Source organism: Fundulus heteroclitus, chromosome 10, assembly GCF_011125445.2.
Source record: "Fundulus heteroclitus isolate FHET01 chromosome 10, MU-UCD_Fhet_4.1, whole genome shotgun sequence".
Lineage (NCBI taxonomy): Eukaryota > Metazoa > Chordata > Actinopteri > Cyprinodontiformes > Fundulidae > Fundulus > Fundulus heteroclitus.
Genome location: NC_046370.1, coordinates 19,378,507 through 19,393,366, shown reverse-complemented (window position 1 = coordinate 19,393,366; position 14,860 = coordinate 19,378,507). Strand labels below are relative to the sequence as shown.

At 36.9% G+C, this 14,860-nt stretch overlaps 1 protein-coding gene across 4 annotated transcripts in view; it reads left to right on the top strand.

The window, feature by feature from the left end:
- Window positions 1-3,641: 3,641 nt before the first annotated feature.
- LOC110366368 (gastrula zinc finger protein XlCGF57.1) overlaps window positions 3,642-14,860 on the top strand; it is a 28,013-nt gene continuing 16,794 nt past the window's right edge. For 3 of the 4 annotated variants that reach the window (XM_036142201.1, XM_036142203.1, XM_036142202.1), the window contains exons 1-2: window positions 13,128-13,573; window positions 13,679-13,842. In XM_036142201.1, coding sequence (XP_035998094.1) covers window positions 13,731-13,842 — 112 coding nt within the window. In that variant the 5' untranslated portion in view covers window positions 13,128-13,573; window positions 13,679-13,730. Of the gene's footprint in view, window positions 3,795-13,127; window positions 13,574-13,678; window positions 13,843-14,860 lie in introns of those variants that run through there. The other variant, XM_036142200.1, reaches the window with a different exon arrangement.

The following is a 14,860-nucleotide window of genomic DNA, read 5'->3' as shown; positions in this document are numbered from 1 at the left end:
TATAAACCTAACTTTATGTAGAGTCTCCTTATCTTCACTGAGGATTAGTTTAGTGCTCTGGTAAAAGACCAAACTAATCCTGCATCAACAACGCATGGTTTACGATAGCTACTGTGTTATGAGCTCATTTAAGTTACACTTTTTATTTTATTCTAGAATTTCCCTCAGGATAAGAAAGTGTCTTTCTGTCCATCCGTGCTTTATGTATTGGGAAAAATGACAAAGACGAGATTTTAAGAGGGATTAACACGAGTAAATAAAGTACAACTAATGAAATGTTTAATACAGTTTAATACAGAACACATCCTATAAAGGTGCTGTCAGAATAAGACTTATTTTTTGTTTTCACATGTTCTTGTTTGATGTTAACCTCTAAAAATACGATAAAGGTCTAACTTTAGAGAAAACTGACCCATGTGATCATGGTCGTTTTCCTGAGGAAGATTCTTTTGGAGGAGCTTATCAAAATAAAAAATCCCCAAAGTCTGCAGAATGTCTACATATTATTTTAGATTAACAGACTTTTTCACTGCTGTTCAGAATAAGTCAGTATTGAATTAGGACAGATCTGACAGGCTGAACATGGAATCATTTGTTGTTTTTGCATTTATCATTTTTCATTTGTTCAGTTTAGTGTTGCTTCATTAGTGAATAACTTCATGTGAAATGATGCTTTGCTACCCTTTTTTATGTGTGTCTACCTCAATGATAACTTCCAAACGTTCTGTTTCTCTACCTGTCAGCTGCAACTGAGGGGTGCCCACACCTCTGCATGTCAAGTAGGAGAGGACAGAGTGCGTTGTTTCCCTGACTTTAAGAAGCGAGAGAAACAGCTGAAACAAAAATGAAATAACATTTGAAGTACAGCACAGACAAAGTCCAAAAAGTATGGAGGCGTGTGTGTTGATCGCGTATTAAATAAAAATGAATGCCATAAAAAGGAACTTTTTTTTCTCTCAACATTCATGTTGTCATGCTGTTTACATTCATCAACTCATAACTGGACATGAGTTGATGACCTATTTTGACTACGGAATAGGTTAAGATTACCTTTTTATATACATTAGAGCACTGCAAATTAAACCAAAAAGAATCTAAAAGCACAAAGACTATTCCTATATTACAAGTACAACATTTTAAAAATCTGTTGAAACTTATATTTGAGAATTTCTTCTGAAATGCTAATGTCTAAAAGAGATAGTAGGTTCATACAGCCGAGGTTTGACATGGTGGCTGCTCTGTGGAGAGGGCTCCACGCTGCCTGGCTTACATAGAAAGCAGTTGTACTAACTTTTTCTTAATTTGGAGGTGAGTATAAGCTGGTTTGTGTCTGGACTGGATTGGCGAAGCAGAAAGATGATGAAGAAATGTAAATTAAAGATTGGTCTCAGGTTAGGAATGGTTGTGGAAGCAGATGAAGATGAGAAAAGAAAGATTTGATTGGAAATTCAAAATGAAGTTTGGAGAAAATTAGTTCAGATAAAGGAAGCCAGATAGTTTGTAAAGAAAATAGTGAGAGAAGAGTACAAAAGTGCATTTTGCAAAAACTCTTCAAGATGTAAGTCTGATTGTTGTGAAAACTGAAGGGTACAAAAACAGTCCTTTGGGTAGAAAACATCTAGAAAAATATGAGAAAAAGTAAAATGGTTGGAGAAAATGGAACAACAAAAGGTGTGATTAGTATAGATTTCAACAAGAAATAACTCCAAACGAAAAGCAGACGGAACAAAAAAATACAGTAGTAACAATAGAAAAGATCACATTAGCAAATATGATCAACTGTACAGACCAAATTAAACAGAAAATAATTATCAGAAATTAATGAACGACGCAGAGGCATGAACTGGTTGATTCCCTAAAGTCCATTAATTTCTGACAATGGACACCTCGAAGGGCATTATGCCACTTATACCATGGTCACTAACGAAAATAATAAATTATTAATTCTTTAATGTTATTTTTTTCACCGTTAAAAAATCACACATTTTTCACAAGAAGCGGCTAAGAGGACTATTTAATCTCTCATTGTGACGTGTTGCCAAGATAACCAGCGTCAATTGTCTTGCCGCAGCTAACCAGAGTGATCTAACTTTCTATAGAGCGCTGAAGCTAACGTTTGAGCCAACGCAATAATTTAGAACAATCAGTCTATTTCACCAGATTTTATTCTATAGGTGTCCTAAACCATTTCTACCGGACACCTTGCAGCCAATGAGAACCGAGTATTCACCCAGACCATGGTAGAATATTTAATATCAGGCAATAACAATTATTACTAGGACATTTAAGACCTACAGTATCTTTATCAATAGAGATGGGAGAGCCACCATTCAGCATAAGAAGGGATCAGTTAGCTTTAAACTATTGGGCAAATTTAAAAGAGCATGAACAAAACTGTCCAACATAAGAAGTGCTAAAACCATGCAAGGAAAAAGACAAAAAAATAAACCAAAATTTTTGGTTGCAACATAAACCATAAAACTACAGAAATTCAGATCAATAATTTTAAATTTAGTCTATTGGTACCTTTGCAAATCATAAGTCTATGAGTACTTAAATATGGAAAATAATGTTGTTTTTTTTTAGTTTTAGATACCATTGTAGAACAAATTAATAAATATTATGCATATGTTAAAATATATACAAATGTGTCAAAGAATATAATGGATCAGATCGGTGTAGCGTACATTATTCCTCAGTTTCGAGTGAAAGTAGAGAAGAAAATAAGTGACAAACTTATCAATATACACAGCAATACTATTTGCTCTTCAGTGGATTGAAGATAATCAGCCATTAAGATCATCATTAGTATCAAAATAGTTGTTCAGAAACCAGACCAGACATCCTGATAGAAATACAGAAAACATTATTTAGAATTAATATGATGGGATTAATTGTAACATTTGCATGGATACCAGCTCATATTGGTATCAGAGGTAGTGAAATGGCAGAAAATGTAGTAAAGGAAGCTACTGACAAGGTCAGTCGACTGGAATTAAAAAAAAATTATGATGAAGAAAACGAGGGAAAGATGGGAAAAACAATGGGAAGAAGAAAGAAAAAGCAGATGGTTTTATAGAATTCAGGGGAGAATGGGAGAAATGAGGAGTGCTGGAAAGAACGGTAGGGAAGAAATAGTTACAGCACGTCTCAGAATTGGGCACACAGGATTAAATAGTACTTTATTCATAATAGGGAAACATAATATAGGTAAATGTGATTATTGCCAAGAAGATGAAGCCATTGAACATATTTCTTATATTGTCAGAAATATATTGAAATAATTCAGCATATTAACAATATCTATCAAATCAAAATATGATTGAATCCTTTTGACTTATTACACAGAAATTCAATATCTAATACTTCTCCAGCTTTGATAAATGACTTTTAAAATGAGTCGTTTGTTTAAAGGATATGAGGTTATTTGTTTATTTATTTATTTATTTATTTATTTATTTATTTATTTATTTATTTAAATCGACGTTCCAGTTCACCCTTCTTACCAGTTGACGGCGGTAATGCTCACCTGCTGTTATTTACTAACCACTAAAAAAAACTCTAGAAGAAGAAGAAGAAGAAGACCTCCGCGCTCTACTTGTCATTCATTGGATACTCTTTATATTTACGTCGAAGCTTTTTAATAGTGCTACAACATGAACGTACACTAAGAGTAAATAAGACTCTGCAGCAAAGACCACACCGTCTGTTGACTCCTCCTCTAACCTTGTTGTCCAGCTGAGGACCGAGAGACTGGGGCCAGTTATAGAGAGGAGACAGAGCTGCTGACCAAGGTACCAGACATTACGCTTTCTGTTAATTCACCTTTTTGGATCAGATGATTTGTTTCTGATTCCAGATAAAGGTTATTTAGCTGAAACCTTGATCTACCTGAACAGGTGAAGGTTTCAGACCAGGATTGTGAAAAGGAGAATCCCGGGTGTACAGAGGATGTCTGAGATGATGAAGGTTGAAGCAGAGGAGCCTGGACTATGTCTGGCGTCCTCCATACCTGCAGCATCCACATCAGAACTGGAGCAGAAACAAGACGACAAAGATCTCAGTAAGTGACACATTTGTTTTTGTTTTTTTTTTACAATATGGATTAATTTAACTAGCTCTGGGAGTTGTGAAAGGGATGCTTAGCCGTGGAAGTGAAGATTAAACGAGCAAATATTCCTACAGTTATTACAGCAGAGTAAAGGGCAGATCAGCAGTCCATCACAGACCCACTCACATAATACAACAACTGAAAGTTCTTCTATGAAGCTCCATTTTGGTTTAAATTTTATGAGAAGGTGTTTAGAATTTAGAACAAAGAAAAGTCATTATCAGCCTAGCACAAGTACTAACAGTATTTGCACAGTACAAAATGTATGTTTATTTAGGGACCAATGAGTGTTAACAGCCTGTTAAATGCAGGCGACCTTCTGTTAGAACATTCTTAGGCTCTTAGAGTTTTATCGGCTCAAAATGTTTTGAGAAGGATGGAATCGGATGATTTTCCTTTTTCATATCTGGAGCTGTAAATTAAATGATCTAAAATTATCTATATGTGAAATAGGATTATCCCGTCCAAATGACTAGTCCATGTGGAATATATTTTTGCTCTTGTTACCTTGCAACCGACAAAATGCGAAGCAGCTGTGAAGCAAACAAATGGAGCCTGAAGGTTAATCCTACTGTCTCCTCTATTAATAACTGTACACATTTTTTTCTTCTTTATATATTCATTATGGCTCATAATTTTTTGAGGGCTTTCAACCAAATCAGCCAAACGTTAACTTTTTAAATTTTTTATTTATTTATTTATTTATTCATTTAAATGTGTTTGCGGCTCTAGTGGCACGCGTTTTATTGACAGTGAGCTGACAGGAAGAGGGGGGAAGACAGGCGGCAAAGTACCACGGGTTGGAGTCGATCCCGGGCCGACTGCGTCGAGGACTGAAGACCTCCTAACATGGTTTGCGCTGACCGCTCCGCCACGGGAGCGCCCCCAAATGTTTAGTTTTATCTTGATATAGTAATATACAGCTAAACCACATTCACTGACGACAAATACCATTTGTGTAATTTATTAGTTATTGCTACTTAAACAGTAACCCTATAACTTTCTGAGGAAAGTTTAATCAAATTATTTGTAGAGAATAATGACAATGAACTAATGAAACTCCCCTACTTGAAACGGTAACGGTCTTGAATGTAAGATCAAGAATGAATTGATGTCAAGCATTTTTTCATACTGATTGTATGAACAATGCTTGAGATCATTGCTGCACACTACCTTTTAACAAAACTAATCTGACAACAAAACTAATCTGACAACTTTATCTCATCTTGCCTGCCTTGCAAAAAGAAAAAGACTGAATTACAAACTTTGCGGAGCTGTATTTTTTCAAGTAAAAGCCTCTCAGATTGGAGGGAAATGCTTCTACAACCTGACATTGGGTCACCCAGAAGTTAAATACTCAAACACTTTTATATGTGTAAGATCCTCCATTGGACATTCATATTTTTACATCCTTCTTTTATTACTTTTATAATGGTGTAGGTTTGAGGATGGTAATTCATCTCTACTTGTGTACTTTAGTATGTCATCACTTGTACAACTTGAGTTGTAAAAGTGGTAACACTTTAAACAATTAGGAAAGGAACATAATTTCTTGATTGCCTTCTATACCAAAGATAATGAAAGGATATTTAAAATAAATAGTGGCTAGTTTAGAAGAGTGGATAAACTTGTGATATCAAGGTTTTTGCTACATGTAATTGATGGTGGCGCACCGCCACAGCAAAACCAAAGCCGCCACACCTTCAGAATGCATAAAAAAAGCTGAAGAAATGCAAAGCATATGATATAGCATAACTACTGTATATTTGGCACTTCTTATGATCTTAATCAGAGTTTAAAATAAATTTAAATATGATGAGATGTTAAAACTTACTTTATTTTGAAAAAAACGATGTCAGTCTCACTGTGAAGCTGGCTAGTGTATGAAGCTACTGGTGGCTACTATGCACTGCACTGCTCTCGGTAGTGAAGGAAAGCTAGAGAAGGAAACTCTGTCACTATATTTTAAAACTTTTTAGACCCCTCTAGCAACTTTCATTCAAAAAAGCAACTTATACCAATCTAGTGACATTTCTAAGTGTTTTTGGAGATTTAGCAACTTCTCTACTCCCTCAGCGCTGTCTCACAGGCACAGGCAACTGTTCTTCCTGAAAGCCCTCATGCGTTCAGAGCCAAGAGAGCAGAGAGGAGATCTGCTCCGTTTTCACATTGCAGATATTCAACGGCATGTGTAAAGCTGCTGCTGATTCCTTTCTGGATTACAAATCGGGATATAAATATAGTTGTTAATCTAGTCTTATTTTCTCCTAAACGGTTGAACTAAAATAACTACCTCATTACCACACAGCTTGAATCATTTATTCACCTCATTTAATTTAATGTGCGTGCCTCTGAAGACTGTTTTTGGTGAAATTAGATGTATGCAGTGTGGATTCAGGCAATGTATAAAAATTCATACATTATTTCATAAAACAATGTTAAGATATATTGCATTTCAATGACATTTTAACAACAGTGACCCCTCACCCCCTCACAACACCTAACCATGGTTTATAAAACATAGAGGAAACCCTGTATGTGTTGCTGATACAATGCATTAGCTGAAGACTTCTTAAAAATGTAAACTTTGTATGCAATCATTAATGTCCATGTGTGTTTCAGTTTTGCCAGTCCATCAAATGTTGCTGATTAAAGAAGAGGTTCCTCATGGATGGAGCTCCAGTTTAGACCAGGGCGATCCAGAGCCCCACCACATAAAGAAAGAAGAGGAGGAACTGTGGATCAGTAAGGAGAAAGATCAGTTTATGGTTCAGAGTGAAGAAGAAAAACCTGTGATATCAGCGATTCATCAAATCAAAGCCAAAGGCAATAGTGACTCTCTGACAACCAGCAGCTCAGGTGAACAGAATGGAACAGAACCTGATGGAGAGGATGGTGGAAAACAAAATTCAGGCATGAACCAAGATCCAACATATTTTTCTCAACAAAGTAAGGCGACAGGTTACAAAAAAGATAAAAGATCAAAACTTTCTTTGACGCTTGGAGGTCAGCACGAAGGACACACAGTAGAGAAACCATTTGGTTGCAATGTTTGTGGGAAAATGTTCAGAAGTCAGCGTTCTGTTAAATTACATATGATAACTCACGCTGCCAAGACGGCCCCGAAACATATCTGTTATCTTTGTGGTAAAGGATTTAGAGTAAAGAATTGGCTTCAGACACATATGAGATTACATACTGGAGACAGACCATTTGCTTGTGATGTTTGTTGTAAAAGGTTTCATAGAAAACAATGTCTTGAAAGTCACAGGAGGGTTCATTCAGCAGAGAAACCCTTTTCTTGTGACACTTGTGGCAGAACATTTAAAGAGATAAAAAGTCTCAGAAACCACTTGTGGCTTCATGCTACAGAGAGACCATTTGTTTGTGGTGTTTGTGAAAAGGGGTTTTCACGAAAATCAGCCCTAAAAAGTCACATGCGAAGTCACACGGGAGTGAAACCCTTTATTTGTGGTGTGTGCAGTAAAGGATTTTCACGGCAAGGTATTCTAAAGAAACACATGCTCATTCACACCGGAGTGAAACCTTTTAATTGTAATATTTGTGGTAAAGAATTTTCGGAAACAAGTAAATTGAAAAGTCACATGTTAGATCACTCTGAGGAGAAGCCATTTACTTGTGATGTTTGTGGTAAAGGATTTTCTCAACAAAGTCATGTGAAGCGTCACATGTATGTCCACACAGGAGAGAAACAATTCATTTGTAGTGTTTGTAGTAAACGCTTTGTAACAAACAGTGATCTAAAGAAACATATACGTGTTCACACAGGAGAGAAACCTTTTAGCTGTAGTGTGTGCAATAAAAGGTTTTCCCAAAACATTCATCGAAAGGATCACATGCGTGTTCACACTGGAGAGAAACCATTGAGTTGAAGATTTTCACAAAGACATGATCTAAAGTGCCAGTTTGCCCTTCAAAAACATGTTCATTGTAGTGCTCAAGCTTCCTGTTGCAGTTGCTGTGTAGGATAACTGATCAAATGTTAGACTTTTCCTTGAGTGAGACATATGGTACCTTTGAATTGTTTCATTGTGTACACTAGCGCAGGAAGCAAAAAATATTTTTTGTGAATGAATTTACTCTTGGTTTTAAAATTTAATGCTAAGATTATTTTTTTCCTGGGCCAAGGCATGACTGTAGAGGTGGTGAATCTGCATGTGTGTACATGCTTAGCGGTTTGCTCGGCAGCTCCTTCAGATTCTTTTATTTTGATTAAAACCTACACGTGCGACACTACGTGAGAAGTAAAGTAAGTACAAAATGTAGGGGCAGAACTTTGGTAGTGTTGTAAAAAAATATGATAGTTTTGCTTCATGGAATAACAATGTATAGACCTATTTTACATAGGAAAGATAACCTTAAATGGCTTCAGATGTGATCTATGTTATTTATGAAAACAATCTGACACAATTGTTAACTTGACCCTCTAGAGAGGGCAGGGGGTGTTTCTCCTATATAACAACAAGGGAAATATTGACTTTAGTTGTTCTGTATCTCACCTGTTCAGTCTGCTTCTGCAGTGGATACTCATCAAAGTAGACTAGTAGATTTGCAGAAGACATAATGGGTAGTGTGCCCATGAACAGAGGTCACAGCTCTAAATGTTTAGCAACAAGTTTTACCATTAGAGAGAACAGGAATAAACATTCACACAAAAAGTGAAACTTGTGTATTGTACTCATTACAGTACACACAGACTGATATATTTCAAGTTTTTATTTCTTTTCATTATGGTAATTGTAACTGACAACTAACGAAAACCCCAAATTCAGTATGTCAGAAAATGGCAATATTGTGAAAAAGTCCAGTATTGAAGACAACTGGTGCTATACACTTTAATCAGCTAATTAACTCAAAACACCTGCAAAGGCCTTTAAATTGTCTCTGTCTAGTTCTTTAGGCTACACTATCGTTGGGAAGTAGTTAAAATTAATTAAGAATAGAGTCAACTTCTCAGGATGTGCAAAAAGCTTCCGCAAACAGGTGTGTTTTAAGGAGAGTCTTAAACTCTGAAAGGGAGGAGGCATGCCTGACATCCAAGGGGCAGATTATTCCACAACTGTGGAGCCGCCACAGCAAAGACACAATCTCCTCTTCATTTCCATTTTGATTTAGGGACTATAAGGACCTGCTGGTTGGCAAACGTTAGGGAGCAGGCAGGTGTATGTTAGTGCAGCAGCTCAGAAAGGTAACCATTAAGAGATTTAAAAGCAAATAAGAGAACTTTAAAACGGATCCTAAAATGTACAGACAACCAATGAAAGGAATTTAAGATACAAGCAATGTGCTCAGACCAGCGGCGGTTCCTGGCCCGGAAACATTTGGGGCTGAGCCCAACCCCTCGTAGGGGGGAAAATGCTTTTTATTTAATCTTTCTTGAGCAGTGTGGCACCTTGTCTGAAGCCAAATATTACATTAAGTACTTAACAATGTATTTATGTTTTTAAATTAATCTAAAATCAGTATTAGTATTAAGACATAATATTAAAGGATGATAAAATTGTTCAATGGACAACAATTGTTTTCATTTTTCAATTTTCTTTCCCGCTCTAGCACCAAAGTTAGCTCCATGTCAAGTTGCACCTGATTTGACCTTTGTGTCTGCTGCTCTCTTTTTTTTTTTTCCATCATCTGCTCACTCCTTACACCTTCTGCTGCCAGAAAAACAATTACATTTGTACTTAATGACAACAAAGTATTCAATAAAATACTTTTTAAAGAATTTTTAGGTTTTCATTCTTTCATTCGGGACATTTTCACACAAATGTATCCATATACAGATCTTTTGTTAGATCATATTCGTCTTGAGACAGTATCTGCCTCCTCATCAGATCAGATCTTTCTGGGATCCTTTGATTGGCTCCATCACTTAGTGGGAGTGGGGTGGCTGTGGAATGTGTCCATAACATTCATATGTGTTATCCTGATAAACTGCTGGTAAAGCACTTTTTAAGCATAATTGACTCTTTTAATCGGGATCAGTCTGTAACTGACGCCACACACGAGCGTAGACACACACCGGATCTGGTTCTGCCATATTGGTCTACCTGTGTCTAATGTGGAAAGCTGTGATTCTGGAGTTTCAGACCATATGTTTCTTTTATTTGACATAGCTTTTAAACAACGTTTTAATTAAACCTTGTGCTCCTGCTCGACGCTGTCGAACTTTTAACCCGTCATCTGCTCCTCAATTCTTCATGGCCTTTAACCAGCTCTCTGTCCCTCCCCATGTTTCCTCCTCTGTAGTTGAGGAGTTTATCTCCTGGTTTGATTTTTCTTGCCAAACAATCTTAAACTCTGTGGTCCTGTTAAAAACCAGGAAGCTAAAGTCTAGACCTGAGCCTTGGTTTAATGAGAGGACTTATGCTGTCAGAAGGAAATGTCGCTGAGCGGAACGGATTTGAAAAAAAAAAGACAAACTGCAGGTTTCACATCAAATCATGAAAGACTTGAAGCCAGTATCAGAACCCTGTATAAGATATGAAAAGAACTTATTTTGAAAATGTTGTGTTTTTGAGCAGACGTAACCCACATGTTATTCAACACCATTGACTTTGTTCTTAACCTTCCTCAGAACCCTTGCTTAAAAGCATTTGCTGATTTGTGTAATGATTTTTTAAAGTTCTTTGTTGAAAAGGCTGTTGCCACAAGTGCTCTGATTATCCCTCCTGACTCTGACCCTTCTGCGTCAGCCACTTGTTCTGCAGCTTTTAGGCAGTTTAACCTGTGACTTTTTTTTATTTTTTATAATGTGGTTGGGCATCTTAAGTCATCGGGCTCCCCACGGGATCCGATCCCTCCTCAGCTTATGAAGGAGATTGTTTCCAGTATTGCACAATATGTCCTTACCATTGTTAACAGCAGCCTGTGCACTGGTGTTGTTCCTGCTACACTTAAACATGCAGGAATCTCACCGCTTCTTAATAAACCTGGGTGTGATCCCTCCGTGATGGCTGATTATAGACTAATTTCTAGGCTGCCATTTGTTTAAAAATGTTTGGGAGAAGATTGTTTTTTGTCAATTGCAATCCTTCTTGGATGAAAATGACATTCTTGAGTTTATCCTTCTTCCATCTATGCTCAGATCTCCTGCGCTCTCTTCTGGCAGCACGGGTTGTTTCATTCAACCAGGTTCAGATTTGACTTTTACTATCCTGATCTTACAGGGGGCCACAGCATCTAAAACAGTTCAACAGGTTGAGGAAAACTATGAGCTGAGTTCTTCACAGTTTCCATATGATGATTCAGGAAGCCTGTAGTACTGATTTAAAAACAGAAAACTGACTTGCAGTGGAAGAGTTAAAAACACGACGACACCGAATAGCAGCAGGAGGTTTAGGTTTGATACATGGAAAAGAAACCCCAAATAAAACAGAGTTCCAAGTTAAAAACGGGTAAACCGTAAGATAAAGCACAAGCCATTGTGTGTCCTCGTCTCTGTGTGTGTGCAGACACAGACTGTACTGGATTAAAAGAGTCAATGAGATTTAAAAAGTCCTGGGCCATTGGCTATTCAGGACAACACACGTGAATATTAAAATCCCCCACAATAAGAACATGACCATATTTCGGCATAATTTCACCCAACTGATCAGAAAAGTCATTCAAGAAGTCCTTATTGTACATGGTGAGGCCTGTAGGCCATGGCACAGAGCACTGTGTGAGAGGGACTCAGCTCAAACACAGTCAGATCAAAGCTACTAGGCGATGCTGATAAAGACAGTGGTTTACATTTATAGTCGTTTCTAAAAACAGCTGCTAGTCCTCCTCCTATGCCCGACATTTACGGGGAGTTTAAAGCAGCAATCTTCTGGTAAGAGCTCTGTAAAGGGGCTAGAGTCACCAGACCTCAACCAAGTCTCAGTTACACAGAGATAGTCTAGTTGTTGAAAAATAGGAATCAATAATCACATTTTTAAGTAGATAAAGAATACAGGCAGAATTAGGGCAAAACTAATCCAATAAATATTACACAAAAAATATTTTGTTAATGATTAATGACATATTTGATATAGATATGGGAATTGGTTGCTTACTATTTGCTGATGACAGAGCTTTGGGGAAAATTTTAGACTTTATAGTTAAAAAGCGTACAAACATCAATTATGTGGTCAAACAAATAGGCATTAAAATTTTCAGGTGATAATACACATTTTTTATTTTTCTTAGTAGAGGAAGGGTAAATATTGATATTGTACTCAAATTATAGGGACAGACACTTGAAAGAGTAAAGCAGCTTAGGTTTCATGGTTCAATAAAGGAATATCATGAAAAGTGCATATTCAAAAAGTAAGAGTTAAATGTAAAACGATATTAACCATTATGATGTGTCTAATTGGAGGAGACTGGGAAGCAGATAGGGTACACAGGATTGATTAAATCAGTATGAGATAATGGGAGTATTGTTTTCTAATTCAGGTTCAAACATAGCTTTATAAACATTCAATACCAGGTAATAAGAACTATTAATACAGCATTTAAAACAACACCTACAGCATGTTTATCAGCAGAGATAAGAGAGCCACCATTAAGCATAAGAAGGGATCAGTAAGCTTAAAATTATTGGGGAAATTTAAAAGGGCATGAATAAAACCATCCAACACAAGAAGTGTGAAAACCACCCTGGTAAAAGCAAAAAAAAAAAAAAAAAAAAAGTTTTGTTTGGAACATAAATCATTAAGTATAAGTAGTATTGAAAGATATCAGCTCATTAACAATCTCTCCAAAATTAAAATAAGATTGATTCCCCATTAATTGTTAGAGTAATTCAATACCTAATAGTTCTCAAGCTCTGATCAATTATTTTCAAAATGATCAGTTTATTTGAAATTATGTGGGGTTTTTTTTGGTTTTGGTTTGTTTTTTGTAAAATGGTCGTTCCAGGCCACACTCCTTAGCAGTTGGTGGCGGTAATGCTCAGCTGCAGTTATTTGCTAACTTGCAAAATAAATAAATAAAATCAAGAAGAAGAAGAAGAAGACGTTGGAGCTTTACTTGTCATTCATTGGACGGTAATGAGGAAGTAGTCGGATGTCACGATGCTATGCTAACTAGCCAAATCTCAATAGGAAAGTGTTTTTTTTTTTACATGAGATGTATAATGTATGACTGAGACTCGGGTCGGAAGTGTTTGTAATGATACCGTTTACATATATTTGTTCTGAAATCATGTTGTACATCATATAATTAGCCTTCGTTAGCAAAGTAAATGGACAGTAAGCCACTGTGGAGCTAACGCAGCTAACAGCAGGGAGTTTTGTTTTACGTCGAAGCTTTTTAAGGTTAATGGTTTAGTGCTACAACATGAACGTAGACTCAGAGTAAACAAGACTCTGCAGCAAAGACCACACCGTCTGTGGACTCCTCCTCTGACAGTGTTGTCCAGCTGAGGACCGAAAGACTGGGGACACTTTTAGAGAGGAGACAGAGCTGCTGACCAAGGTACCAGACATTACGCTTTCTGTTAATTCACCTTTTTGGATCAGATGATTTGTTTCTGATTCCAGATAAAGGTTATTTAGCTGAAACCTTGATCTACCTGAACAGGTGAAGGTTTCAGACCAGGATTGTGAAAAGGAGAATCCCGGGTGTACAGAGGATGTCTGAGATGATGAAGGTTGAAGCAGAGGAGCCTGGACTATGTCTGGCGTCCTCCATACCTGCAGCATCCACATCAGAACTGGAGCAGAAACAAGACGACAAAGATCTCAGTAAGTGACACATTGGTTTTTGTTTTTTTTTACAATATGAATTAATTTAACTAGCTCTGAGAGTTGTAAAAGGGATGCTTAGCCGTGGAAGTGAAGATTAAACGAGCAAATATTCCTACAGTTATTACAGCAGAGTAAAGGGCAGATCAGCAGTCCATCACAGACCCACTCACATAATACAACAACTGAAAGTTCTTCTATGAAGCTCCATTTTGGTTTAAATTTTATGAGAAGGTGTTTAGAATTTAGAACAAAGAAAAGTCATTATCAGCCTAGCACAAGTACTAACAGTATTTGCACAGTACAAAATGTATGTTTATTTAGGGACCAATGAGTGTTAACAGCCTGTTAAATGCAGGCGACCTTCTGTTAGAACATTCTTAGGCTCTTAGAGTTTTATCGGCTCAAAATGTTTTGAGAAGGATGGAATCGGATGATTTTCCTTTTTCATATCTGGAGCTGTAAATTAAATGATCTAAAATTATCTATATGTGAAATAGGATTATCCCGTCCAAATGACTAGTCCATGTGGAATATATTTTTGCTCTTGTTACCTTGCAACCGACAAAATGCGAAGCAGCTGTGAAGCAAACAAATGGAGCCTGAAGGTTAATCCTACTGTCTCCTCTATTAATAACTGTACACATTTTTTTCTTCTTTATATATTCATTATGGCTCATAATTTTTTGAGGGCTTTCAACCAAATCAGCCAAACGTTAACTTTTTAAATTTTTTATTTATTTATTTATTTATTCATTTAAATGTGTTTGCGGCTCTAGTGGCACGCGTTTTATTGACAGTGAGCTGACAGGAAGAGGGGGGAAGACAGGCGGCAAAGTACCACGGGTTGGAGTCGATCCCGGGCCGACTGCGTCGAGGACTGAAGACCTCCTAACATGGTTTGCGCTGACCGCTCCGCCACGGGAGCGCCCCCAAATGTTTAGTTTTATCTTGATATAGTAATATACAGCTAAACCACATTCACTGACGACAAATACCATTTGTGTAATTTATTAGT